Below are 26,846 nucleotides of genomic sequence, written 5' to 3'. Positions count from 1 at the left end.
TGCTTTATACACAGGAATGATTTATTTTACACATTAGTCACTTGCAACATTCGCCTGTAAAATTAAAAACATTTAATATGTCTCAAGCGTGAATTCCATAATGATATGTTTGCACATTAACCAGTATGACAAAGTAGAAGAAATTTAAGATTATGATAACAGTTCAAAATAAGTTTACAAAACAGGCACTTGGAAGTCAACTACTGTGTAATTTTCACAGTCAATGTAATTTGTACACATCTCATTTCATCAAAGGTTATCAACTAGTGAAGCCAATGTTCCTTTGATGTAGACTCACAAACAGGTTTAGGTTTCAAACACTGTGTTCTGGTTGTGATACATGCAAGACAGACCCTAAATAAGAAAACTCTTCTGAAAGAAAAAGAAAAACAAAAAGCAGCCAGGAATGAAAGCATTTACAAGCATTTGAATAAGGCCTTTAAATAGAAGTCAGTGTTTTAAACCCCTTCATTCTCAGGTAAGGGATTAAGAGGCCGAGAGAGAGATCGTCTGCGAGGGTGAGGATACTGGAGGTTGGCAGTGTCAGCATCGCAAGAGGGCTCTAGCAGAGGAGGAGGAGGAGGAGGAGGAGGAAGGAGCTGGGCATAACTGGACCATCTCGATCCAGCCCGTGGGGAATCCAGAGGGGGAAAGAAATACCTGAAACAACGGAGACAGGAACAAAACACCAAAACAAAACAAAACAGGGAGAAAAAAAAAAAAAAAAAAAAAAAGAAAAGAAACAAAAACAAAACAGAAGAAAAAGAGAAAAGTAGTAAATACAAAGAGAACCAAAGAGGAGAAAACACATGCTGGAAAAAAAAAGCTTTAGTATATTCATGCCAAAACTAACAGAACATAATAGCACAAATCAAGACCCTTACTCAAATCAAGATTGCTTAAGCAAGTATAGAAACTTGAAGGAAAGAAATACAATCTGTTAAAATATCAAAGAAATTATCAGTGTGAGTGTTACAAAGACATTAATTTTATAAATTTAAAACCTTTTCTAACCCCTCAGAAACATATCTGATGCCACTCTGTAAATTTACAAACCTAATGTGCTTTTTTTACTTCAAGCAATGCTCCATCTGTAGCAGCAGGCACACATTTTTTAGTGCATACATGATACTGAAAACCAATTTGAATACACTTTTACATTTGTATGTCTGGCTATTGCAACATACTTTTGAAGAAATACAATCATTAAACATACTTATTTTTTCTGCAAAAACCTTAAAATAGCTACAGAATTTTGATATGTAAAAGGACTCAAATAATTATTACGCCCTATTATTATTATTGCGCCATTGTATAACTTACCCGTAATACTTATGCATTTTAGCAAATGTAAAGATTTATAGCTAGAGAATATGAACAAACTGAAACAGCAAGCTAAAGAAAATCCTGAGACATGGAATGTGAAGTTAATTTGCATGCACACTTTTAGCAAAATTTTAACTGATATTTCCAAATTGTGTCTTGAAGGAAAACTTTAAGCCATGAAATCACATCACAAAAATATACATGCACATTATCAGAAACATTTAAGTCGTTAGGGAATATGAATTGGAATTTTAAAGGTGTTTCCATTTCCCACCAAATTATGAATGGAACAATACCAAACACTCCACTCGGCTACAAACTGTACAGTCAAATTCCTTTCATCTTACTAAGACTACTTTACTAATTTCCTCTTTAATATTTTTTAAATATTACAAAGGAATGACAGTTGTATGAAATAATATCATTTATAAAGCAATTCTACAAAAGGTAAACAAATTAGCACTCAAAACAATCTTTATGAAAAATATTTATTCAATCTTCAAATTAAAATTATAAAAATTCATCATGTTTAGCTTATTTAGAAAACAAAAGAAATATATCTATATTCTCCAAATGGAATAAAATGGTTTCTTCCCTCCTCCCAACCAGTTACAAGGATGGTAACAATCCTTTTAATTTTTAAATCCAAATTTGTTTCAGGAACATTTCAAAAAATTGTTTTGATGACAATGTCTCAACAAAAAGCCTCTCCAAAGATTTCAAAAGTTTCAAATAGTGTCAATAAACTGACTATACAAAAAAAAAATGATATCCACTGCATTTCTAAAGGCCTTTTGGGCTGCGTTTAGTGGTAAGCAGGCTGCTGGTGTGTCTCGGGAGAGGTCAGAGGGCGCAGGGAAGGGGGAGAGGAGCTGGCGTCCCATTCCTGTGTGCATGCAACAAGCAGCAAGACAGCAAAGTTACTCCAGTTAGCTTGTACTCAGCTGTGCTTTCTGTTAAAGGACATAACACAAATGGAGAAGGGAGAATGCATCACAGATCTAACACAGATGCTCATCGGCACAATAAGAACACAGATCAGAACGTCAAAGCTATGTACGAAAGAAAACAGGCAGTACAGCAGCCTCCTAAAGCCACATTTAAAATATACACTCTACAATAGTATTCTTTACTTCATGAAATCATCTTTATAATCTGCCATCTTCTGTGGTAACCTGAAATTGTTTTAATACATGCAAATACTTAAAATCTCAGAATCAAGTAGCAGAACTTTTCTTTATCCTTTTTTTCTTTCTGCAGTGCTGGGGATCAAACCAGGACCTCATACTCAACACTTCCTTATAAAAATATAACAATGTAAAATTACTTGAAGGAATTTTAAATTCAATTTTCTTCTTTTATTTAGGATTTAGGAAGACAATAGAGAAATCACAAGACAGTTTGTAAAGGTGTAGTTTTGAAGTTTCCTGAACTCCATTTTCAAATTATTCACAAAGGTATATTTAAAATAACTTTCTTACAAAGTCACATATTTGAAGTTTGAATATGAAAACAAAATGATTCTTAGGGTTACATCAAATTTTCTTTTGTTTTTTAAAGCTATTTTTTATGAGGGCAAGAATCTAATAATATGCTAAATATTCTAAAAAAAAAAAATCAAGAACTCAAGTTTTATCATTTCCTTTTATAATCTCCATTAAAGTGTTACACACAAAAGTCAAATCATTTAACTCACTCTTTTACAAAGCCTTAATGTATTTTATTTGAAATTTCAGTTAGACCTGATGCAAAGGCAGAAACTATATGCTATGAGCACTAAAACACTGCTTTTCTAGAACTAAAATCCTCACTATTAAACCATATTTACTCCTCTTCTCACTGCTGCAGAGGCAAGGTAGAGTATGAAAGCTACACACATTTCTCCTGATAAACCATTCAATTTTAGAATATAATTTAGTTTAATGGCCTCCCAATCTACCTGTAAAAATCATGACCAAGTAAGCCAAATTCAGAGCTAACGAAGTCAATTTCTAAGTTCTAACACTGTAATAATTTTTGAATTTTCTCATTCCATTCTAAAATGCATAAAATAGTATGCCGTTAGTGTGACTACCAGAATGGTCTAAAAGGAAGAGCCTTTCCAATTTTCCCACAGAACAGCCTACCTGCCGGCAGAAGATCCATTTAATGAGTTCTGAAGACTTGGAGTGGTTGAACCTAGGGAAGGGTTTGAGTTTCCTTGCTGAGAACTCCCACTGACTGGGCTCCCATTACCTTTCAAAATGCCAGTGCACTTCCAGTTGTCCATATAATTAGCTGAAAGGAAACCAGTCAAAGACATCAACACGAGTGAAACCTATGCACAGTCGCACAAATCCAGATCCCTGTCCTAAAACTGCAATTAAAGAAATGAGACAAACTATGGGCTACCTTTCTTTCCAGGTAAGTATTAAAGACCTTTTATTTTTGAGGTTCTGGAAATGGAACCTAAGGCCTCATGCATGCCAAGCACTGAGCTACACCCCTAGCCCATTTTCTATTTTATTTTTTTACCACATTAGAATGTTAAGAAGTTAATATCAAAAATAAAATCTCTCCTATAATGAATCTGCATCAGGTAATACTGTCTTCTTGGTTCTTCACAGATGGATATGAGCAGCAAAACCTTTCACTGTGCCCTAAAGTCACAGAGTGCAGAAAATTCAAGTAAGGCTGTATGGTCCTGACTAAGGTCCAGAGGAAAAATGACAGCACAGTCCTTTTAAAATCAAATGGCAATGAGAGAAGGACAGTCTGGGCTATGTCTGCCACTTAGCTTAGTCAGTCTGCACCTTTGGGAAGCACTGACCGCTCAGTTGAAGTGACACGATACAGCTATGCTAAGTATAGGACGCCACCCATCATGGTGGTGCATGAACCAGATCATTCTCCCGCTGATAAACAGTCATGGACAAGCGCAGAACCAAGCGGCAGAAGCTGGAGTCTGACAACCCAGCTCCTCCCAGCACACTCCGCGTAAGAAACCAAGAAATCAGAGTCCCAAGAGAGGAAGTGGGGAGGACACTAGATTTAAGGACTGGCTGTCTAAGGTAATTACGGAAAAAGAGACGACTGCAGTCCAATCCCAAGTTTGTAGAGCAGTAAGTGGTACCTGTTTATTGATGATACTACATATTGTTATAATTCGTTTTAAAAGTTGCTGTGTTGTACATAGAAACTTAAAAACAATTCAATTCGTCATTAACTGCTGTGAACTAGGGTAAACTGTTCTTCAAAATTTAAGATATTGATGTGCGAGGCCCTGGGTTCGATACTCAGCACCACACAAATAAAAGATCCACTGACAACTAAAAACGTTTAAAAATTTTATATATATCTATATATATATATATACATATATATATGACATTGATTTAAAGTCACTATAAAATATAATTCTTTTCCAAAATATTTCAGAATTTACATTCCTAAATGAAAATTCTAAAAGCAGAAATACAAAGCAATAATTACCCCTCCATGGAAATCTTCCTACCTTTCCATAATCTTACACAGCCATCATCTCCCGAAGATGCCAACACTGTTCCAGTAATGTTCCAACTCACTCGCCAGACCTGAGAATTATGATTATCAAACTGAGCCACTATATGGATTTCAAATTTTGTTGGCCCACCAGAGGAAGTAAGTTCTTTCCTGTTAATTAGGAGAAAAAAAAATTTCTGAGGAATTGAGGGAAGTTCTTAAGAATAAATAATAAATATATACATATATATGTACTATCCTAAATAAGAAATACAAATGATCCCATGTAATTTACCACATAATTTTATAGTAATCTGCATATCTGTATCCCACCCAAGCCCTTTTGCCGGTCAAGTATGGCCATCTTAATTTTTTGGTACTGGAACTGAATCCATGAACCAAGGGAAGCTTTACCACCTGGTCACTCCCCAGCCCTTGTTATTTCTTATTTTGAGACAGGGGCTCGTTAAGTTGTTTAGGGTCTCACTAAGTTGCTGAAGCTAGCCTCAAACTTTCAAGCATCTTGCCCCCGTCTACGAAGTAACTGGGATTTCAGCCAGGCCACACCACACCAGGCTGCTAGTGCCATTTCAAGTGATTCCCCACCAGGACCCAGAGGGATCCCAGCCCATAAATGATACTCAGCAACAAATAAAGATGTTATTACCCCAAACAAGGATGAGGAATCAAATCCTTGATAATAATTAACTGAAAAAGGAAGAAAAGCAAGAAGAGAAGAATGGAGAGAAAAAAATTAAAACTCAATTCAAAATTAAAGCTAAAGAGACTATTTGCAAAATGTCTCAATCTCAATGCTAACTTAAGTTTTTCCTTAGTACATGGGCATTTCTCATCTTTGGAACATTTTGTACAGTACCAATTATATTTAGGGAACCAATCCATCATTAGTATTGGCCTAAATAAAACAGTTAAGAGAATGTAAGTCTCCTCTCTTTACTCAATTCCGCATCCCAGCGAGGGACATAGTTACATATAAAATGTTCATCAAAGAACCCTTCTTCAGATCACAGTTACTGCTTCTCTCACTTCCAAAGATAATCACAGACAAGAATATTTTCAAGGGCTAGGGCTGTAGCTCAGTGGTAGAGCACTTACCTAGCATATGTGAAGCACTGGGTTCCATCCTCAGCACACATATAAACAAAGTAAAGGTCCGTTGACAACTAAGAAAATATTTAAAGAGTACTTTCAAATGCAGAATTGCTTCTAAAACTCACCTCACAGGCTTTAATGTAAAAATTCTGACATCTTTGGTTGCTATTGCTAGAATATGGAAAGATCTTCCCAAGTTTGGAGCAAATGCAATATCATGTACAGGATCAGTGACTGTCATAAGAGTTTCAGCTTTTGCATATTTCCTAAAAGAAAAACAATTTACATTAAAATTTTTAGAAATAAAATTTGCAAAACTCCACATAAGTGTACCTCAATTTTTTTCATTCTGCTCACATCGAATTGTGTTCACCTCTGTAGTGGGCTGAACAGAGGTCCCCAAAAAGATATATCTAGTCCTAACCCCCCCCAAACCTGTGAACTGGTCTTATTCAGAAAAAGGGTCTATGTAGATTAATTAAAGATCTCAGGATGCGTTCATCCTGGATTTAGGGTGGACCCTGGATTCAGGGTCCTTACGGAAAACAAAAGAGGAGAAACAGATGCAGAGAAGGCTCCAATAACACAGGCAGAAACTGGAGTTAGGCAGCACAAGCCAAAGAACTCCTACAAGAAATTCCAAGAAGCAAGGGTGGATTTCAGAGGAAGCACAGCCCTGCCAACTACTCTATTTCAGATTTCTGGCCTCCAAAACTATAAGCAAACAACTCTGCAGAGTAAAACTACTCAGTTTGGGGTAATTTGTGATGACAGCCCCAGGAAACCAATGTAACCTCCCTTTGATAATTTAACTTAAAAGAGTTTAAAAAAAACTTAACTAGGGCTGGGGGTGTGGCTCAGTGGTAGAGTGCTTGCATGAGGCACTGGGTTCAATCCCCAGCACCACATTAAAAAAAAAAAAAAAAAAAAACTAAACAAAGGTATTGTGTACATCTACACAAAATATATTTTTTTAAAAAATTAACTAGAATTAAGTCTTGATAGTCATTGATACCTTTTTTTTAAAAACAGGCAAGGAATTAACCTACATGCATGAGTGTGAATTTTTAAAAAAGGTAGCAACAGGAATTGAAAAGAGGTGACTACAGGAAACTGCCAGTCTATTTGACCCTTAACAAATCTACGTACAGAGAAAAAGAGGCAGGTCTGAGTTTTCTACATAACCCTGTGTGTCAGCAAGGGGACAGAGCCAACACCCCACCACCACCACCTTCCATCACATTCCTCTGAAATAGCGGTGCTTCCCAGCCTTCTGTACTTAACCTTCTCACCCTGACGTCATTCAGAACACCTACCAAGCTAAAGAGCCTCAAGTTTCTTTCCTGGATCTCCTCTTTCTATATTCATAATCGCCTAGGCAATCTCAACCACATCCTTGCCTTTACTGTGTGGTCCGCAGCCACCAGGAAGCTTCTGAGAGATGCAGACTCAGGCCCCACCACAAACCCATGGAATTAAGAACTTGCATTTTAGCATTATCCACAGATGACCTACCTGGACAGCCAAGTTTCTATGCTCAGTTTTACTACCTATATACCAATTGATTCCTATATATACATATATGGGAATTAATATGTGTGTACATATACACATACACACACATACATACATATGTATCTCACCTCCAATCCAGTCCCTCTGCCAAAGACCAGACAAAAGGAGGATAGAGTTAAAGAGCACACACACTGCAGACACAATGCCCGTGTCTGAATCCTGGCCAGATCAATCATGGCTATACTGTAACCTTTATGGAGAAGTCCTAAGGTGGGAGTGATACCAGCACTGTGGCAGATTCTAAAGGGCCCAGGACCCCACCTCCAGATGTCCTGCTTGTGGAGCCTCCTCTCCGCAAGTGCAGGTAGGACCTGCACATGACCTGTGTTTAACCAAGGGAAGGAATGTTGCAAAATAACAAGATTACACTTGTGTGATTACATACACAAGCTAACAGTGCCCGCCTCTTGAGAAGACTCCCCTTGTTGCCTTGAAGAATCAGCTACCATGCTATGAGCGACTCCATAAGAGGGCCAGGAGGGAGAAACAGGCATGCTATCAACAAGCAAGTGAGCTCCTAAGTGTAGCCTTCCTGGGCTGGGCCAAAGCAACTATGAGCTCATAAACACCACTAAGCTGTGAGATTGCTTTGCAGCAACAGATGACGATCTTAGCTTTCATGCCCATCTATCCTACTTGGATAGTCCCACTTGGATGTCCCAAAGATACCTCAAACTAAGTATTTCCCAAGTGAATGGCTTCTCCCCTCATGCCACTCCTCTTCCCACAGGCCCATCTCAGCAGGTGGCACCACTCTCAGTCACATCAGAAGCAGGACTCACTGGCGCTCAACGGACTCGGCTGTGTCCCTGCATGTCCTTAGGCCCCTCCTCTCCACCCACTGCCTTAGCACACATCCTCATTCTTTACCACAATGGAGCTACTGCATTAATTCCTCAATTTCCCCACTCATGGTCTCTTCCCTACAGCTCCCAAGATCATCTTCCTAAAAGGTAACTACACGTAATTCTTCTGGACCCCTCGGAACACTGACAGGAAAGAGGCCAAGCTTGCCCTGGCCTGCTGGCATGCCTCTCCACCCTGTCCTCCCCGCAGAACGTCTCTCCCTGCAGTGCCATGCTCCCAGTCTTTGCTCCCGCTTCCTCTCTGCCCGCAGATCACCTTCCATCTTTCAAAACCGAGGCTCAAACATCAACTCCTCACACTTTACGTAGCTCTCTCAGGCTGCGGTGACCTTCTTTTCTGCTCTACCTGCCACATGCTACCATCACAGCATCGACAGCACTACGCTATAGTCACCTGTATCCATATGTACAGGATTGTACTGTATTTTCTTTGGCTCTTAGCACAGTCCCTGGTGCTTGTAAAATGTTCTTCCAAATATCTGATTTTTGATGATTTTGTTGTTGGTGTTGTTTAATGGGCCTGAGATAAGCTATATACTTTATTAATGGTTATCTAATACTTTTCTTACCTAAAGGAACTGTCTCAATAGGAGCTGAGTATGAACAAAACAGTAATGAACAAAAAAGGCCTTGTTTCTGGTCTGACTCCTTATATTTGACCTTAGCCTAGTCATTTTACAGTGCTGGTCTCAGTTTCTTCGTTTGCAAAATATGCTAACAGAAAAGGTGCCAACCCTACTCACAGTATTCAAATTTCATAATGCACATTAAAGTGTCCTGTAACCTATATAAATTGCATGACACCTGTCTTCTCTTGACCCCTTCTCCCTTCTCCCTCACTGCCCACATTCAATCAACCACCTGATCCTCTTGATACCACTACTTCTTAAACTAATCTCTCCATCCCCAGGGTCACTACTCTATTCCAAAGCCACCATAATATCTCCCTCCTGGATTACTGAATCCATTCACGTTGCCCTCACCTATTCAGAGTTAAGCTGCACTCTGATGCTGATGCTCCCATTCACATGACCATAAGATTCTGGAAACCTAGACAGCAGGTCCTACAGACCCAAGTCCTGCCTCCTCCTCCTCCTCACTGCCTCCCTTGTACCTTGTGTGATATGCTGGCTCGCTCCTGGCTCCTGGGCCTTCCCACCTGCAGTCTTCTCCATGTGAAAGGCTTCTGCCCTTCTTGTCTGACAGACTATACTTGACCTGCAAGCCTTCCTCTAGGTGACCCTTCCTGGCCCCCAAACTGGATTAGGTTCCCCCAGGTGTAAACTGTTCAACAAGCTAATGCTCTAAGGTCATAAAATTCACACACACACCCCCCTTTTTTTTTTTAGTATTACTTTTGTTTTCCCTGCAAGATGCTAAATGCTGAGAGAACAATTACCTTTTCCTCTTGAATTCCAGATCATCAAAGCCTGGACAGAACTTGGCCTATCACAAGTAAATATGCAATGAATGATGAACAGTTCGGTCAGTGAATAAAGGAAAGATATTGTTAAATATTAAAGGCAATTCTGAACAATAACACCAAAGCAGTACTCACCTGGTGTTTTCGTTGTACTCAAAAATCTGAACCTTGGCCATTGCATTTGGACTGCTGTCGTCGCTGCCTACGGCTATCATGGGGGAATGCGCACGAGAGCTGAAACGAGGAGAGAAAGCATTTCCATCAGCCTCAGGACAGCGGGTTCAAGACCCTGCACCTCAGGCTGCCCCTACTGACCTCCAGCTCCCTGCCACTCCCCTCACGGCTACGTCTTGCAGTGTGTGTGCTGGAGAATGTCACACACAGGAACCATGGGCCAGACACACTTTTTTTTTTTTTTTTTTTTTTAAATATGGAACGCTTCACGAATTTGCGTGTCATCCTTGCACAGGGGCCATACTAATCTTCTCTATATCGTTCCAATTTTAGTATATGTGCTGCCGAAGCAAGCCAGACACACTTTCTATGGCTTAGACAGAAAGCAGCTTTTTCCCCAAAAGAGAAAATTTTAAACATTCAACAGATTAAAAAAGACACCTGAGATGCCTCAGCATTCTGTCCTGACAGACATGCAATGAAGAGGGACCCTACTGTGAGGAGCCTTACGACAAAAAGGTTCCAAGTTTGTACAAAAGGAAAAAACTCAGGAAGGAAAAGGAAGAGTGGGAAAGACCATCTCTGGGAAATCAAGCTCCCATATTAGGCTCCCCTCAAATTTGTGGGTAGGCAATCTCATTTTAAAGCAAGCAGATGAGTGACCAGAATGGCTCTACTGCCGAGAACCGTGACGCTCTTCATGCTTAGGCCAGGTCATCCTGAGGTGTTGCCTTCTGCGCCTCTCAACCACAGTAAGCAGTATCTCAGTAATGCTCTTGCTTAACCTCTGACCTCGCTATTGTGATCTTCTAACTCTTAGCCCAAAAACACAATGTGGTAATAGAGAAAAAAAATTTACTTTTTTATTACTATAGCTTCAGGTAATTAGGTCAAGTCATATAAGAAAATTAGCAGTATACTACAAAGTCATACGGTAGTAAAATAGAGTATTCCTCAGAACCTAACACGAGGTTATTCTGCATAAACAACAAAGTTTTCAAAAAATAGATGACATCTGCTTCTGTAATGAATATATTACATTTGCATCTACAATGAATAGCCACATAACCTAATGAAGAAAATCTGGCTACTACTTAATTTTTCTGGTAGTCCAAGAAAAAATACTTATACATGTATTAAATGTTTACATAATATAAATGTTATGAGTATCATAAGCCTTTTCAGTTATAAGCAATATAATAAAAATTAGGAAATTAAAGGATCAATGTGAAGCAGAAGCAAAATTAACTTCTTTTTTAAGAGTGGAACCAATAATGTATATCTAAAAAGAATAAAAGAGTGAAACCAACATACAACCTAAAACTTTATGTATCAGTAAGTAAATTTAAGATAATAATTACCAAGGTAAGTAAAACAACTACCAATGTTACCACAAATAAAATATCTAATATCTACAAGTCCTCTAGTTGTATCGTGGGAGGTGAAAGGTTTTATGAAGGTGCTAATTCATCTCTCATAAGTCAACATGAATAGTGTTGAAAGATACAGAGCAAGTTGAGTCAGTGGTAGATATAAAGCATTTACAAATGTAATAGTGACCACTGGGATTAAAGTCTAAAACACAGAACTTCACCTGAATTTATTTTTAGAGGCCAAGGGAACTTTTATTTTGTACTCCTCTACATTACTTGAATTTTTTCTTTACCAAGTGATTCTTATCATTTTTTAAGTTATATAAAAAGCAAATACAGCATATTCATAGTCACGCTCTATATACCAGTTAAAAAGAAATGATGTACAAGGGTTAGATAACACTTGCAGATGGGAAAATGCCCGTGATGTAAGAGAAAAAGGAAAGTGACTTATACGATGGCCATGTGGCATGCCTGTCAGTGAATCTGGGTGCCTCTGCACATCTGCATGTTTGTCAATACATCAAATATTTATTTGTATATACTCAGAAAATGCCCAGAAATTTCAGAATATTTAAATGGCTAGCATCCTCTGTGGAATGAAAACACAGGGACAAAAGACAAGGCAAGGAAGAAAGGGGAAATTTTTTACTCAAGATAACACAGTTAAGAAAAGTGTTTTTGAGAAAATAAACAATTAAATTGTTAGCTTAAAAACTGCTAGCCTGTTTTACTAGGATTTTATTACTAGAGATTTGATACAGAAGCTTACCTTGAAGGGTTCCAAGAGATGCAACTACAGCTTAGCTTACAAGAGATTTCGTGCTGCAGAGACCACTGGCTGAGATTCATAACATCTGGTGCCTCGTATATTCTCACTACGCCATCTGCCGAGCAGGTTGCTAACATAAGACCCATGTGTTTGGGAGCAAACTTCACGTCCGTCACGGATGTTCTGCTATCCACGAGAGTTGTCCTCTTCACCTGAAACACAGTTATTACCAACCTAAATTACATGCAAAGAGAAAATATGGAGAGTGCAAAGAATGCAGGCTTTATGATCACATACGATTGCAGTGTACTAGAAATATAAACTTGAATAAGTAAGTAAAAGCTGCCTGGGCCTCAATACAAAGCACTCTGCAAAATACAACACACAAAAATCACTAACAAATTGATGTTTGCCTTAGAAAGACAACTTAGCCAAGGACACTGGTGTGCACCTGTCATCCAAGCTACTCTAGAGGCTGAGGCAGGAGGATCACAAATCAGAGCAAGAGCAGCCTGAGTAAGCAAGATCTATCTCAAAATAAAATTAAAATTACAAGGAGGGTGTAGCTCAACAGCAGAGCACTTGCCTAGCACGTACCAGGCTCTGGGTTAAATCCCCAGTGCAACAAAAAAAAAAAAAAAAAAAAAAAAAAAGAAAGAAAGAAAAAAAAGCCTAATTTTATTATGTAAGCAACTTCTCTTAAGGAAACTGGTCACAAAACCAGAAACTGTTAGAATCTACTGTAGGTCACTTTGTTATGCAAAACATGCTACAAACAGTAATTAAATGAAATAAGATCCTTTAAAAGTAAATAGAAGGCTGCAACTTCTCTGCGCATAAAGGACAGATAACCCCAACTGGACCATTCTCATTCACCTTTAAGTAAAAGTATGTAAGAGACCAAGAGAATGAAGATGGCATCATGATAATTATAGAATTCCAACATCACATTTTAAAAGCTATTTTATGGAACCTAGATTAAACAATACTTACCCAAAACTATCAATAAAATTTAGAAAACAGTTTACTGTCTGTGATTATCAGAATACTTCTTAAGGAATTCCAATACTAAAAATTTCTAAAAATAGTATCACATAAAAATCAAAGATAACCTATTAGCAAAATGTCTACAAATATTACTAAATAATTCATACCAACATAAATGATAAAAAACAAAGTACTAATTGTAGTTACTTTAAATACAAGTAAATACCCTGAAGTTAAACAAAAAATTCTTTATGTACTAAACTCCTAACATTCTTTCTCTTCTCCTTAGTAAGCAGCCATTTGCCTTAGGAAGGCCCTAGTGCAAAAGCAATCAGACCACCCCCTGACCCCATAGGAACAGGTATAAAAAGAAGAGCATTCACACTACAAAGCGACAGTAATTAAAATGGGCTGGTATGAGCATAAGGAGACATACACACCATGAGAGCAGAACACAGTCCAGAAAGAAATCCTCCATTATGGTTAGCAGATTTTCAAGGAGACTGCCAAGACAATTCAAAAGGAAAAAAGGCCAGTCTGTTCCAAAAACAGTGTTAGGGAAACTGAATAACCACATTCAAAAGAATGCATGTGGACCCTTATCTTACACCAACCGGGTGTGGTGGTGAACACACAAGGTTCCAACTACTCAGGAGGCTGAGGTGACAGACTGCTTGAGCACAAAAACTAGAGACCAGCCTCAGCAACAGCAAAACCTTGCCCCAAAAATAATTAACACAAGGCTGGGGTTGCAGCTCAGTGGTAGAGCACTTGCCTAGCATGTGTGATCCACTGGATTAGATTCTCAGCACCACATAAAAAATATAAATAAGATAAAGATAGTGTGTCCATGTACAGCTAAAAAAAATTAAATAATAAAATAATTAACACAAAATGGATCAAAGACCTAAATATAAGTTCTAGAACTTTAAAACTGTTAGAACAAAATATTGGAGAAAGTCTTCATGACAATGATATCTTGCATTTAACAACAAAGCACAGAAAACAGAAGAAAAATTGGACTTCATCAAAATTTTAAAATTTTGTGCATCAAAAAACACTATCAAGAGTGAAAAAGCAACCCACAAAGTGGGAGAAAATATTTACATATCATATATCTGATAGGGGTTAATACCTAGGATATATAAGGAACTACAACTCAGTAACAACAAATTACTCAATTAAAAATGGACAAAGGGGAGCTGGGGAGATAGCTCAGTTGGCAGAGTGCTTGCCTTGTAAGCACAAGGTCCTCAGTTTGATCCCCAGCACCCAAAAAAAAAAAAAAAAAAATGGACAAAGGACTTGACAAACATTTCCCTATATAAGATATACAATTAGCCAATAAGCACATGAAAAGATTATCAACATCATCAATCATCAGGGAAATGCAAAAAAAAAAAAAAAAAAAATGAGATACCACTTCATATTCTCTAAGATAGCTATTAAAAAAATAGAAAATAAGTGTTGGAGGAGACAAGAAGCTGCAACCCCAGGGTACTGCTGGTAGGAATGAATATAAAATGGTGCCACCACTGTGGAAAACAATTTGGCCATTTGTCAAAAAGTCAAAGCAATAAACTACCTACAACAATTCTAATCCTAGGAACACATCCAAAAAATTGAAAGCAGGGTTTCAATCAGATATCTGTGTACCAAAGGTAATAGTAGTATTATTCACAATAGCCAAAAAGTGGAAAGGATCCCAGTGCTCTTCTGCAAATGAATGGATAAACAAAATGTGGTATAATCACACACAGGTTATTCAGCCGAAGAAAGGAATAAACTCAATATGTGCTACAAAATGAATGGACCTTGAAAACATTTTGCTTACTGAAATAAGTCAGTCAAAAAAGAACACTTTATGATTCCACTTATGTGGGATACTGAAAATGGGCAAATTGATAGAAAGTAGGATAAAGGTTATCAAGGGTGAAGGAGGGGGAATAGAGTTTATAACCGGGATTATGAAAAGCTTGGGGTATAGATAACAGCAAAAGGTGCACAGCACTATCAATGCAACTAATCCCACACAACTGTATCACTTATAATAATTAAAATGCTCAATATTATGTCATAAGTATTTTACTACAAAAAAAAGGCATCAAAGAAAAGAAAGAAACAGTATCACCAAGCAAGGTGGCACATGCCCATAATCCCAGTAACTCAGGAGGCTGAGGCAAGAGGATGACAAGCTAGAGGTCAGCCTCAGCAATTTAGTGAGATCCTGTCTCAAAATAAAAAAATTATAAAGGGCTAGGGATGCAGTTCAGTGGGTAAAGTGTCCTTGGGTTCAATCCCCAGTACCAAGAAAACAAAATGGTATCAACAGCATATATGCTTTAGTGGTAGGAATGGAGAAGAGAACACGGCACTGCGTCCTGGAAAAGGAACGGAATACACCTGGAAGGATACCCAAAGAACAGAGTGGCAAGGGAAGAGGATCTCAATGCACACACCCTTTGCATTTCAAACCATTCACATGATTGCCTATTTTGAGACAGAAGAGGGAAAAATAAAAGGCTGAAGATAATAAAATCTTCAGTCAAATGTTGGAAGGATCTTAATCCACTTCACTCTCTAACAGACTGAGGAACTTAAGAAGTATACAGATTATATTCTTGTCCAAAGTCAATCATCCAATGAAGGCAGAGTTAGGATTTAAGTAGATGCACATAAAGGAGAGGACATTCTGTAAAGTGAAAGCAACCACAAAAGAGGGAGGACCTCGGGTGTGGCTAGTGGCAGAGCACACTTATCACAGGGAAGGGCCCTGGGTTCAGCCCCCAGCACACACATCTCTCTCTCTCTCTCTCTCAGTCCCCAGAACACACACATCTCTCTCTCTCTCTCTCTCTCTCAGTCCCCAGAACACACACATCTCTCTCTCTCTCTCTCTCTCAGTCCCCAGAACACACACATCTCTCTCTCTCTCTCTCTGTCCCCAGAACACACACATCTCTCTCTCTCTCTCTCTCTGTCCCCAGAACACACACATCTCTCTCTCTCTCTCTCTGTCCCCAGAACACACACATCTCTCTCTCTCTCTCTCTCTCTCTGTCCCCAGAACACACACATCTCTCTCTCTCTCCCTCTCTCTCTCTCTCTCTCTCTCTCTCTCTCTCTCACACACACACACACACACACACACACGAGATTAAAGAACAGAAAAAATGAATTTTCAAGGATTTTAGAATGTGGATAAAGTTATGTATTAATTACCATATAAAGTACAAAACCAAACATAAACCAAATACTCTGGTTTCATCGCCATAATTACAATTAATGGCAGAAGTGCTCCTAAGTATCATTTCAGGTCCAAGACAAAATTCAACAAGTAGGAGAAAACACAGAAAAAAAGACAGTGGAAATAGTAAATATAGAGAAAAGGGTTAAAGTTTTACCAAGTACCTTAGGAATTCTTAAAAGGACTAAGGCTTCTTGGTGGTCTCATATGCCCCCTCCCCAGGGACACTACCAGGAGTCTTACCCAATGACTCTGTCCTCGCAGTTTGTCATTGGATTCTCCTACTATTTCTTCCCACACAGCAGCTGTTCGATCAAAAGAACAGGAAGCCAAAACCTGTCCAAATTCAGGATGGGCCCACGTCACACGCCACACGGATCCACTGTGTGTCTGGGGCATTTAAAAACAAAAAACAAAACATAGTTTATTCATGTTTCATACAAAAGTTTCACATGCGAAAGCAACAGATATTTTACACTTCAGTAAGAGGAAAAAGCTGGTCTATTTAACACTTTAATGAAAAGTTAAGTTCTAGAATTTTTTAACCTTTAGAGATATTCTCTACTTGGGACTGTGGCCCCTGGAGTTGTTTTCCTAACATTTTACTAATAAAGACAAACCCAGATGGACAAAGTTTACTGTTTCCCATGTCAACGGCTGCAGTCTTGCTTCAGAGGTTGCTCGTGAAGCTTAGAAACAGATCCTACCAGTCTGCCATTTTTTACTTGCCAATTCTTTCTACAGGACACATCAGTCTAACAAATGAAATGGTATTCACCAAAAACATTCGCTACACAATCCACAGAAACAGAAAGTAGGTCAGCAGTTACCAAGGGCTGGGAAAGGGCAAAACAGGAAGCGGCTACTATGCAGGGTTTCTTCTGAGAAGAAGATGGACTGGAATCATCAAGCAGTGATGGGTACAGAACTCTGTGACTACCTCCGGACTGTACACCTGACATGGGCTTTTCTCCTTCTTCTTGGTGGTGCCAAGGATGGAACCCAAGGCCTATTTCACACTGGTCAAGTGCTATTGCCACTGAGCTATTCCCTCAGCCTCCCCAAGTTGTATACTTTTTAAAACGGGTAAATATTACAGCATCACAAATTATAATAAAAAAAGTACTATTCTGCTTTAAAAATAATTATTTGGGGCTGGCTGTGTAGCTTGGTGATAGAGTCCTTGCCTAGCATGTGGCAAGATGCCAGGTTCAATCCCCAGCACAATAATAATAGCAATAATAAATTTGATTCAAAAGCCTAACAGTATAAAGACTGTAGGAACAAAATGCTTTAAAGATTCTCACTGATACCTGGTTAAACAAAGGATTACTCTAGGAAAAGAGGCATTGAGTGAGCAAATAAGAGAAACCGAAATCCTTCTACCCTGAGAAAATACAGATGTTTGCCAACCTGCAAAGGTTCAACTTACAATTTCTGACTTTTCAGTGACAAGGAACCGATACCCCCAACAGTGAATTTTATCTTTTCGAAAACTAACAACACACAATGTCAGCCTCTTGGGACACTGCAGCTCCCAGTCAGCCACATCATCCGGAAAGGAGATAATGGACAGTTTACAGGGCACTGGGGTGCCAAGCTAGGATGTCAGGTTGGCTGGGCATCTACACACACTTTTTACATTCGAAGACAGAAGAGCACATCCCTACCCAGGGGCTGCTACCTGGTACCAGCAATGGTGAACTGCACCCTTCTCCTGTTTGGTCTAGTCCTCAATGCGTCACCTTCAATTCTTACCCAGTTATTATGAAAAAAAAAAAACACTAACACAGAGGGGTTTTATTAAATGTTAGATTCCTAATAAACATCCAACTATAGAATTGAGTGTGTACAAAGATGTTCACACAAAAAAATTAACAGTAAAGCAAAACATGTAATATTTATTGGATGTTTATACAGTCCTAAAAAACATAGGAAAGTATTTTTTAAATATATTGTTAGACTAACATACAAGAGAGAAACATTTCCTTTTGGACAAATAAAAACACTGTGGCACTAGAAAAGATGGTAGTTGTAGAATATTATAATATAAATGACATAAATGCTGCTTAATTGTTTAAAATAATTTCATATGTAAATCTCACTTTAATTTTTTTGTTTGTATGGTACTGGGAATCAAACACAGGGGGGCACTCTGCCACTGAACTATATCCCAGTACTTTTCATTTTCTATTTTAAGACAGGGTCTTGTTAAATTGCTGAAGCTGACCTTCAACTTGAGATTCTCCTGCCTCAGTCCCAAGTCATTGGGATTTCAGGAGTGTACCACTATGTGCTTCACCCTAATTTTGTTTTTTAAAAAAACTGGATAGATTCTTCAACAAAGATATATAAAGGGCAAATAAGCACATGAAAAGATAATTAACAACATTAGGTAGGCAAGGCAAAATCAAATGATATATCCCAGAGACTCAGGAGGTTGAGGCAGGAGGATGATGAATTTAAAATCAGTCTGGACAACTCAGTAAGATCCTGTTTCAAACTAAAATAGGCAAAGGTCTGGGGATGGGATGCAGCTTAGTGGTAGAGCATTTGCCCAGCATGCTCAAGGCCTTGGGTTCAATCCCTAGCACCACATTAATATACATATATATCCAATGAGATAGCACTTCGCACCCACTAAAAAAGCTATAATGATAAAAGACAAGCCAGGTACTATAGTACCTGCCTGTAATCCCAGCTACTTGGGAGGCTAAGGCAGAAGAATTGACAATTTGAGGTCAGCCTAGGCAATTTAGTGAGACTCCATCTCAAAAAATAATATCAAGTGTAGGAAAAATGTAGAAACTAACCCTAATACATCATTTGTGGGAATATAAAAATGATACAGTCACTTTGGAAGAGGGTTTGTCAGCTTATAAAGTTAAACATATACAACCTAGCACTTACTCAAGAGAAACGAACACCTATGTCCACACAAAGACCTGCATGGCACGTTCGTAACAACACTGCTGTAGGTTCTCAAATATCCCCCAAAGCCCATGTACTGGAAGCCCGTCACCCCAGAGGTGCTACTAGGAAGTAGTGGAGTTTGAAAGAGGTAAGCGCATGGTCCTTATGTCACTGAGGTGTGCCCTGGAGGACTCCTCCTTCTCTCTCCATTTGCTCCCTGGCCACAAGGTGAGTGGCTGTGCTCGGCCACATGTCCCTGCCACGACCTACTGCCTCACCACAGGCCCGAAACAATGGGTCAATCAATCAGGGACTAAAACCTCCAACCCTGTGAGCCAGTTACTTTTCTCTTTATAAGTTTATTACCTTAGGTTTTTTGTTGTGTGTTGGAAAGCTAACTAACACAAATTATTCACAAGAGAAAAAAACTAAAAGCAATTCAAACGCTCATCAGATGGTCAACGGATAAACAAATGTAGCTGGACTATTCGACTTTAAAAGGAACAAACTACTTGACACCTGACAACGCAGATGAACTCAACATGCTAAGAAAAGCAGCTACATACAAAGGACTAAGTACTTAAAGGTGCCATGTACACAGAATTTCTAGAAAAGATGAAAACTATAAAGACAAAAAACGGATCAGCAGTTGCTGGGAGCCTGCGATGGGACTAGGGACTGACTGTAAATGGGCAAAGGGAAATTTCTAAGCTCATGAAGTGTTCGAAAGCCGAACTGTGATGCTGGCTGCACAATCATTAACGTTTACTAAAACTCACTGTACATTTGAAACTGATGACTCTTTTAAGTTATGAAAAACTCTGAATAAGGGTGTTTTCATTTTTATTAATTTTGTTTAATAGTACTAGAGATTGGACCCAGGACCTCAAGCATGCTAGACAAGCTAAACCTCAGCCATTTTTAGTTTTTACTTTAAGACAGAGTCTTGCTAAGTTGCCCAGGCTAGCCTCAAATTTGCAATCCTAATGCCTCAGACTCCCAGGCAGCTGCAGTTACAGGGGTGTTCCACCATGCCTGGCTAAAGGTGCTTTTATTGGTGGTGGGGGGGGGGGGGGAACGGGACTTAAATCAAGAAATAAAACTAAGCTGGGTGTAATAGTGCACACCTGTATACTCAGCAGCTCCGGAAACTGAAGCAGAAGGATCACAAGTTTAAGGCCAGCCTCAGGAATTTAGCAAGGCCCTAAGCAATATAGCAAGACCCTGTCTCAAAATAAAAAATAAAAAGGGCTGGGGAAATAGCACAGTGGCAAAGTATTCCTGGGTTCAATTCCCAGTACCAAAAAAAAAAGAAGAAAGAAAGAAAGAAAGAAAACTAGGTATAAAACATCACAACTATTAAAAATATGTCAGGGGCTAGGGATGTACCTCAGGACAGAGAGCTTGCCTAGCACCTGTGAGGCACTGGGTTTGACCCTCAGCACCACATAAAAATAAATAAAATAAAGGCATTGTGACCATTTACAACTAAAAAAAATTTTTGAAAAAAGAAATGTCAGGGAGAAAGGTAAAGAAATGCTGAAATGCTAATACTAGTCATGTGAGAATGATTCAGAATCACAGATTTTCTTACTCTCATTCTCTGAGGGCTGGGCTATAAAAAAATTCTCTGTAACATTTCTATTACTTTAATAGTGAAATATATATATATTTCTTTCCAAGAAAATAACCACATATAAATTTTATGATTTTCTCAAGGTTGAACAGCAAGTCATTGATACAACCAAATAATAAATTTTTTTTTTTTTTTTTTTTTTTTGGTACCAGAGATTGGACCCAGGGGCACTTAACCACTGAGCCACATCCCCAGCCCTTCTTTGCATCTTTCTAGAGATACAGTTTCCAAGTTGTTTAGGGTCTCCCTAAGTTGCTGAGACTGGCTTTGAACTCACAATTCTCCTACCTAAGCCTCCCAAATCACTGGGATTACAGGTGTGCACCACAACACCCAGCTATTTCACTCTTTAATTTTCTTTTTTTTTTTTTAGGTAGGCAGTCACAATACCTTTATTTTTATGTGGTGCCAAGGATCCAACCCAGGGCCTCACACACACAAGCACTCTACCGCTAAGCCACAACCCCAGCCCCTCTTTCATTTTTTTAATTTCTATATTTTCACAGTAATTAAATACTTACCTTCCAGCTAGCAGTACAATGCCAATCTCCACTTTCACTTTTGTCCCAGACCTATGAGAAAAAAGGAAGATATTTTATGCAAAAAATTTCCACAAATTGATACAAAATAAGCTGTTAGACTGATACAAAATAAGCTACAAGACTGATTCAGTGTCTAGGCAAAGAGGGGAAAATAAATTTCACAAAAGAATACAACCAGCCAGGCCCGGTATGTGGCTCAAGTGGTAGAGCGCTTGCCTGGCATGTATGAGGCACTGGGTTCAATCCTCAGCACCACATAAAAATGAATAAAATAAAGGTATTATGTCCATCGACAACTTTAAAAAAAAAAACAAACAAACTTCTTTTTAACCAGTAAGGAAATGTTCCTTCAATCAAGCATTGATTGAGAACCTTGAATGTGTCAGGCACTAGGCCAAGCATTGAGGAATCCAGGAACCCAAGTTCTAACAGGTAACAGGGACAGCTGTACTTAGAACTTTCTTTTCTTTTTCTTTCTTGTTGATGTGTTGAGAACTAAATCCAAGGGCCTTATGCATGCTAGGTAAGCACTCTGCCACTATGCTACACCCTATGGCCCCTTTGGCCCCTCTATCCTTATTACTAACAGTAGTTATATTCCATAAAGTTGCCTTGACTTTTGAAACTCTGCTCCTAAGGGAGATGCAGGGTTAGGCTCCTGTGTGCCACTGGTCTAACACTTTCATCAACTAATCAAAACACACAGTTGATTCATCACATTGCTCTCACAGCCAACAGCACTGCAACTCGGGTCTGAGGGAGGCTTTCCTGACACACACATTTTTGGTAACGCACTTCACAGTCTTCCTGTGCTTAGGAACAGTAAGTTGCACTTCAGCACTACACCATTTTAGGCTGTGAGATCAATAACAATAAGAACAAGACATGCAAAAATCATGGCACTAAATGAACCATACTAAGAATTGGTTCATAGTGTGAGTCAAAATACAAACAGTGTCACCTTGTTCTACTTCAGTTGGGACAGTGTGTCTAGGAATTTAAAACTTTTGCCATCCTACAAGTCTATAAAATGACTGGAAAAGTACAGTGGGTACAAAGAAATTTTACTTAAGCAAATTCACAAATAAAGAGTCCAAAAATAACATGGATCGACTGTATATGTAACAAAAGTTAGAGCAAAATATTTAATTTTATTCCCCCCCCAAAATTATAGCTTAGTAAAACCTGTTAAAGAAATGTAAAGGTGATACTCAACACAGGCAATGATTCTATCAAATCAATACTCTCCCTAGAAATGTAAAGTGGTATAATGTGCGTTGGGGATGTAGCTTAGGGCTCATCTAGCATGTGTCAGGCCCTAGATTTAAGCCCCAGCACTGGGGAAAAAAAAAAACAAAAAAACAAAAAAACAGCAATATTCCAGTAATTTGTAAAAGATTTAAATATTTGCTAACTTTTGTTCTGGAATTAAAGAAATAATTCAAAATATATAATGTGCTAAGTTAATGAAGTTTTCATTGACTTCTGAAGGATCAACTAAAAGATCCAGTAATAAGCATACAATGAAAAAAAGTAGGGCCTGTTCAGTTAACAGACATGAACTAAGTAAACCCTTACAAATGCTACTTGTTGAGACAAGAAGCAATGGGACACAAAATAAAATTTACATGAAAGATTTAAAATATCAGAAGAACAGAGAATACCAATAAATATCAACAAGTGTTAGGAAAGCAATGAACCTATAAGTAACATTTCTTTTTTTTTTTTTTTTGGATACCAGGAATTGAGTCCAGGGGTGCTTAACTACTGAGGCACATCCCCAATCCTTTTTATATTTTATTTTGAGACAGGGTCTCACCAAGTTGCTGAGGCTGGGCTGGCTTTGAACTTGGATCCTCTTGCCTCAGCCACCCCAGTCTCTGAGATTACCAGAATGGGTCAGTGTACCCGGCTGTTAAGTAACATTTCTTAAAGGGAAGTATGTCATTTTCACAAATAAATTACATGTGTGTATAAATACATGGCTGTTTAGTAGGAAAAAGTACTCTGGAAAAAAACAAGCATTAGACCTCAAAATAATGACAAATATAAAAACTAATAAAATAGAAACCTCTGTACTTTGTTATTATTCTCAGTTAAGACTTTCTGCAAAAATAACCCTTCCCACACAACCTCTTTACGAATCAACAGAACAGATCTGAGGCTGTCAAGAGCATAAACTCGCCCTATATACTTAATCGATAGGCCTAAAGTATTCATGTCATCCAATTTATAACAACTTATACACATGAGGATGGTCACCCGAACCGGGAAGGAAACAACCAGGAGCTGTCTGCACACTGACACTCACAGCCGCCACGTTCTAGGTAGACAAAAGACAGATGGAATAAGGAGCCCGGGAACTGTGATAAATACATAGGACACCAGTTTTAAACAGGACGGGAACTGGGGTAAGTACATACAGCACCCAGCTTTCAACAGCACGGAAACTGAGATAGGTACTTAGAACACCCAGCTTCAAACAGCACGGGAACTGTGACAAGTACATAGGATATCAGTTTTAAACAGGACGGGAACTGGGATAGGTACTTAGGACACCCAGCTTCAAACAGCACGTGAACTGTAACAAGTACATAGGACACCCAGCTTTAAATAGCACGGGAACTGTGACAGGTACATACAACAACAGCTTTAAACAGGACGGGAGCTGTGGTAAGTACATAGGACACCAGCTTTAAACAGCATGGAAACTGTGGTAAGTACATAGAACACCAGCTTTAAACAACAGGGAACTGTGACTAGTACATAGGTCACCCAGCTTTAAACAGCAGGGAACTGTGATTAGTACATAGGACACCCAGCTTTAAACAGCAGGGAACTGTGACAAGTACATAGGGCACTCAGCTTTAAACAGCACGGGAACTGTGACTAGTACATAGGACACCCAGCTTTAAACAGCAGGGAACTGTGACAAGTACACAGGACACCCAGCTTTAAACAGCAGGGAACTGTGACTATACATAGGACACCCAGCTTTAAACAGCAGGGAACTGTGATTAGTACATAGGACACCCAGCTTTAAACAGCAGGGAACTGTGACAAGTACACAGGACACCAGCTTTAAACAGCACGGGAACTGTGACAAATAAACAGGACACCAGCTTTAAACGGCAGAGAACTGTGACAAGGACATAGGACACCCAGTTTTAAACAGCAGGGAACTGTGACTAGTACATAGGACACCCATCTTTAAACAGCACGGGAACTGTGACAAGTACACAGGACACCAGCTTTAAACAGCAGGGAACTGTGACAAGTACACAGGACACCATCTTTAAACAGCAGGGAACTGTGACAAGTACACAGGACACCAGCTTTAAACAGCAGAGAACTGTGACAAGTACACAGGACACCAGCTTTAAACAGCAGAGAACTGTGACAAGGACATAGGACACCAGCTTTAAACAGCACAGGAACTGTGACTAGTACACAGGACACCAGCTTTAAACAGCACAGGAACTGTGACTAGTACACAGGACACCAGCTTTAAACAGCAGAGAACTGTGACAAGTACACAGGACACCCAGCTTTAAACAGCAGAGAACTGTGACAAGGACATAGGACACCCAGATTTAAACAGCAGGGAACTGTGACTAGTACATAGGACACCCATCTTTAAACAGCACGGGAACTGTGACAAGTACACAGGACACCAGCTTTAAACAGCAGAGAACTGTGACAAGTACACAGGACACAAGCTTTAAACAGCAGAGAACTGTGACAAGGACATAGGACACCAGCTTTAAACAGCAGGGAACTGTGACAAGTACACAGGACACCAGCTTTAAACAGCAGAGAACTGTGACAAGGACATAGGACACCAGCTTTAAACAGCAGGGAACTGTGACAAGTACACAGGACACCAGCTTTAAACAGCAGAGAACTGTGACAAGTACACAGGACACCAGCTTTAAACAGCAGGGAACTGTGACAAGTACACAGGACACCAGCTTTAAACAGCACGGGAACTGTGACAAGTACACAGGACACCAGCTTTAAACAGCAGGGAACTGTGACAAGTACACAGGACACCAGCTTTAAACAGCAGGGAACTGTGACAAGTACACAGGACACCAGCTTTAAACAGCACGGGAACTGTGACAAGTACACAGGACACCAGCTTTAAACAGCAGAGAACTGTGACTAGTACACAGGACACCAGCTTTAAACAGCAGAGAACTGTGACAAGGACATAGGACACCCAGCTTTAAACAGCACTGAGCTCTGACACGCGTCCAGCGCAGACGGACCTGGCAGCCCTGCTGTGAGGTGCCCAGACACAGGAAGGCGGCGATCCGTTTAGGGAGCACCCAGAACAGGCGAGTGCGCGGAGCAGGGCAGCGGCGACCAGCTGGGAACCGAGTTCGCGCTGGGACCACCCGAGTCACCGCCCCCCGAGGGCGGCGCCGCCAACCACGCAGACCGCTGGTGCGGGACACGCTCAAGCGACTCTGGCGTCAAACTCGAACGCGAGAAAGAGCCAAGCGTGGCCCGCGGGCGCTCGGGCGCCGTCCAGGACGCGGCCAGCCCGGCTCCGCACTGCACCGCAGGCCCCGCCCGGGTCCCGTGCACGCCGCGCTCACATCCCAGCACCGCGGCTGCCGGAGCGGCGTCCGGGAAACTCGCAGCACAACTCCCGGCGGCAGGAGGGAACCTCGCTGGGCCCGCGCGTGTCCTTCCTAGGCCACAAAGCGCGCTCTGATCCGAACCTCGCGAGGAGCCAGGTCCCGGCTGAGGGACTCGGCGGCACAGACTCCCTGCGGGCGGCCGCAGCCCCGCGGCCGAGCGAGCGCGAGGCCAGGGCCCGCCCCGCCTCCCTGCTCCGCACTCCGCGCTCCCCGACGCCGGAAGCGCGACCCGCGCCTGCGTCCATCCGACCGGCGGCGGGAGCGCGCACGTGGCGCGACGCCGGTCTGCGCAGGCGCACCGGAAGCTGGTGACGGAGCGCAGGCCCGCGGCGCGGCCGTGACCCCACAATGCCGGGCGGGGAGGGCCTTCGCCATGTCCGCACTCCCCAAACAACCCGCCCGCACCCGGGGACTCCAGGCCTCGTGCCCGGCGGCGCGCACTAGCGTCAGGGCAAGCCCCCTTTCTCCACGCCGGCCTCCCTCCCTCTCCCGCCAAGCGAGGCCGCGCGCACCTTGACGCTCTGGTCGCTGGAGCAGGTCGCCATCCGCCGCCCGTGAAAGTCGAAAGAGACATCGTGGATGAGATCCTTGTGGTCCGCCGCGATGCTGCGCGCCACAAACATGGCTTCCGGCGACGCGCCTCGTCCGCCTGCCCCTCCCGCCTCCGAAGAGGGCGGCGGCGACGGCGCGTGGCCTGCAGGCTCTGAGACCCAGCCGCCTAGGCGCCTCCTTCGGCCCTCTCGCCCCGCCCCCGGTCGGAGGCCGGGCGC

The 26,846-nt window shown here is 40.6% G+C and overlaps 1 protein-coding gene and 1 non-coding gene across 5 annotated transcripts; both read right to left on the bottom strand.

Annotated features, from left to right (window-relative positions):
- Positions 1–26,846, bottom strand: Seh1l (SEH1 like nucleoporin). 4 transcript variants are annotated; one of them, XM_047526683.1, is made up of 10 exons: positions 26,589–26,846; positions 21,407–21,457; positions 16,580–16,726; positions 12,103–12,314; positions 9,919–10,017; positions 6,045–6,185; positions 4,820–4,977; positions 3,453–3,603; positions 2,460–2,501; positions 1–660 (listed from the first exon to the last, which is right to left on the bottom strand). In XM_047526683.1, the coding sequence occupies exons 1-10, from the start codon at positions 26,697–26,699 to the stop codon at positions 459–461; spliced, it is 1,314 nt and encodes a 437-aa protein (XP_047382639.1). In that variant the 5' UTR covers positions 26,700–26,846; the 3' UTR covers positions 1–458. The 4 variants fall into 4 exon arrangements, with proteins under 4 accessions (XP_047382639.1, XP_047382640.1, XP_047382641.1 ...); XM_047526684.1 differs by lacking the exon at positions 2,460–2,501 and having other exon boundaries at positions 26,589–26,842; XM_047526685.1 differs by lacking the exons at positions 1–660; positions 2,460–2,501 and adding an exon at positions 721–2,279 and having other exon boundaries at positions 26,589–26,841.
- LOC124965886 (U6 spliceosomal RNA) lies at positions 10,208–10,310 on the bottom strand. The gene has a single exon (XR_007105269.1). It is a non-coding gene; the product is annotated as a U6 spliceosomal RNA (small nuclear RNA).

Source organism: Sciurus carolinensis, chromosome 15 (genome assembly GCF_902686445.1).
Source record: "Sciurus carolinensis chromosome 15, mSciCar1.2, whole genome shotgun sequence".
NCBI classification, from domain to species: domain Eukaryota; kingdom Metazoa; phylum Chordata; class Mammalia; order Rodentia; family Sciuridae; genus Sciurus; species Sciurus carolinensis.
The sequence above is the reverse complement of the archived record's forward strand: the minus strand, read 5'-3'. Positions and strand labels throughout refer to the sequence as shown.

Coding starts and splice junctions, on each gene's coding strand:
- Seh1l (XM_047526683.1), bottom strand. CDS start 26,699: ATGTTTGTGGCGCGCAGCATCGCGGCGGACCACAAGGATCTCATCCAC. Junction 12,315..16,579: donor TGCGAGGACAGAGTCATTGG/GTAAGACTCCTG, acceptor ACTGTGTTTCAG/GTGAAGAGGACAACTCTCGT. Junction 4,978..6,044: donor TTTACATTAAAGCCTGTGAG/GTGAGTTTTAGA, acceptor CCTAATTAACAG/GAAAGAACTTACTTCCTCTG.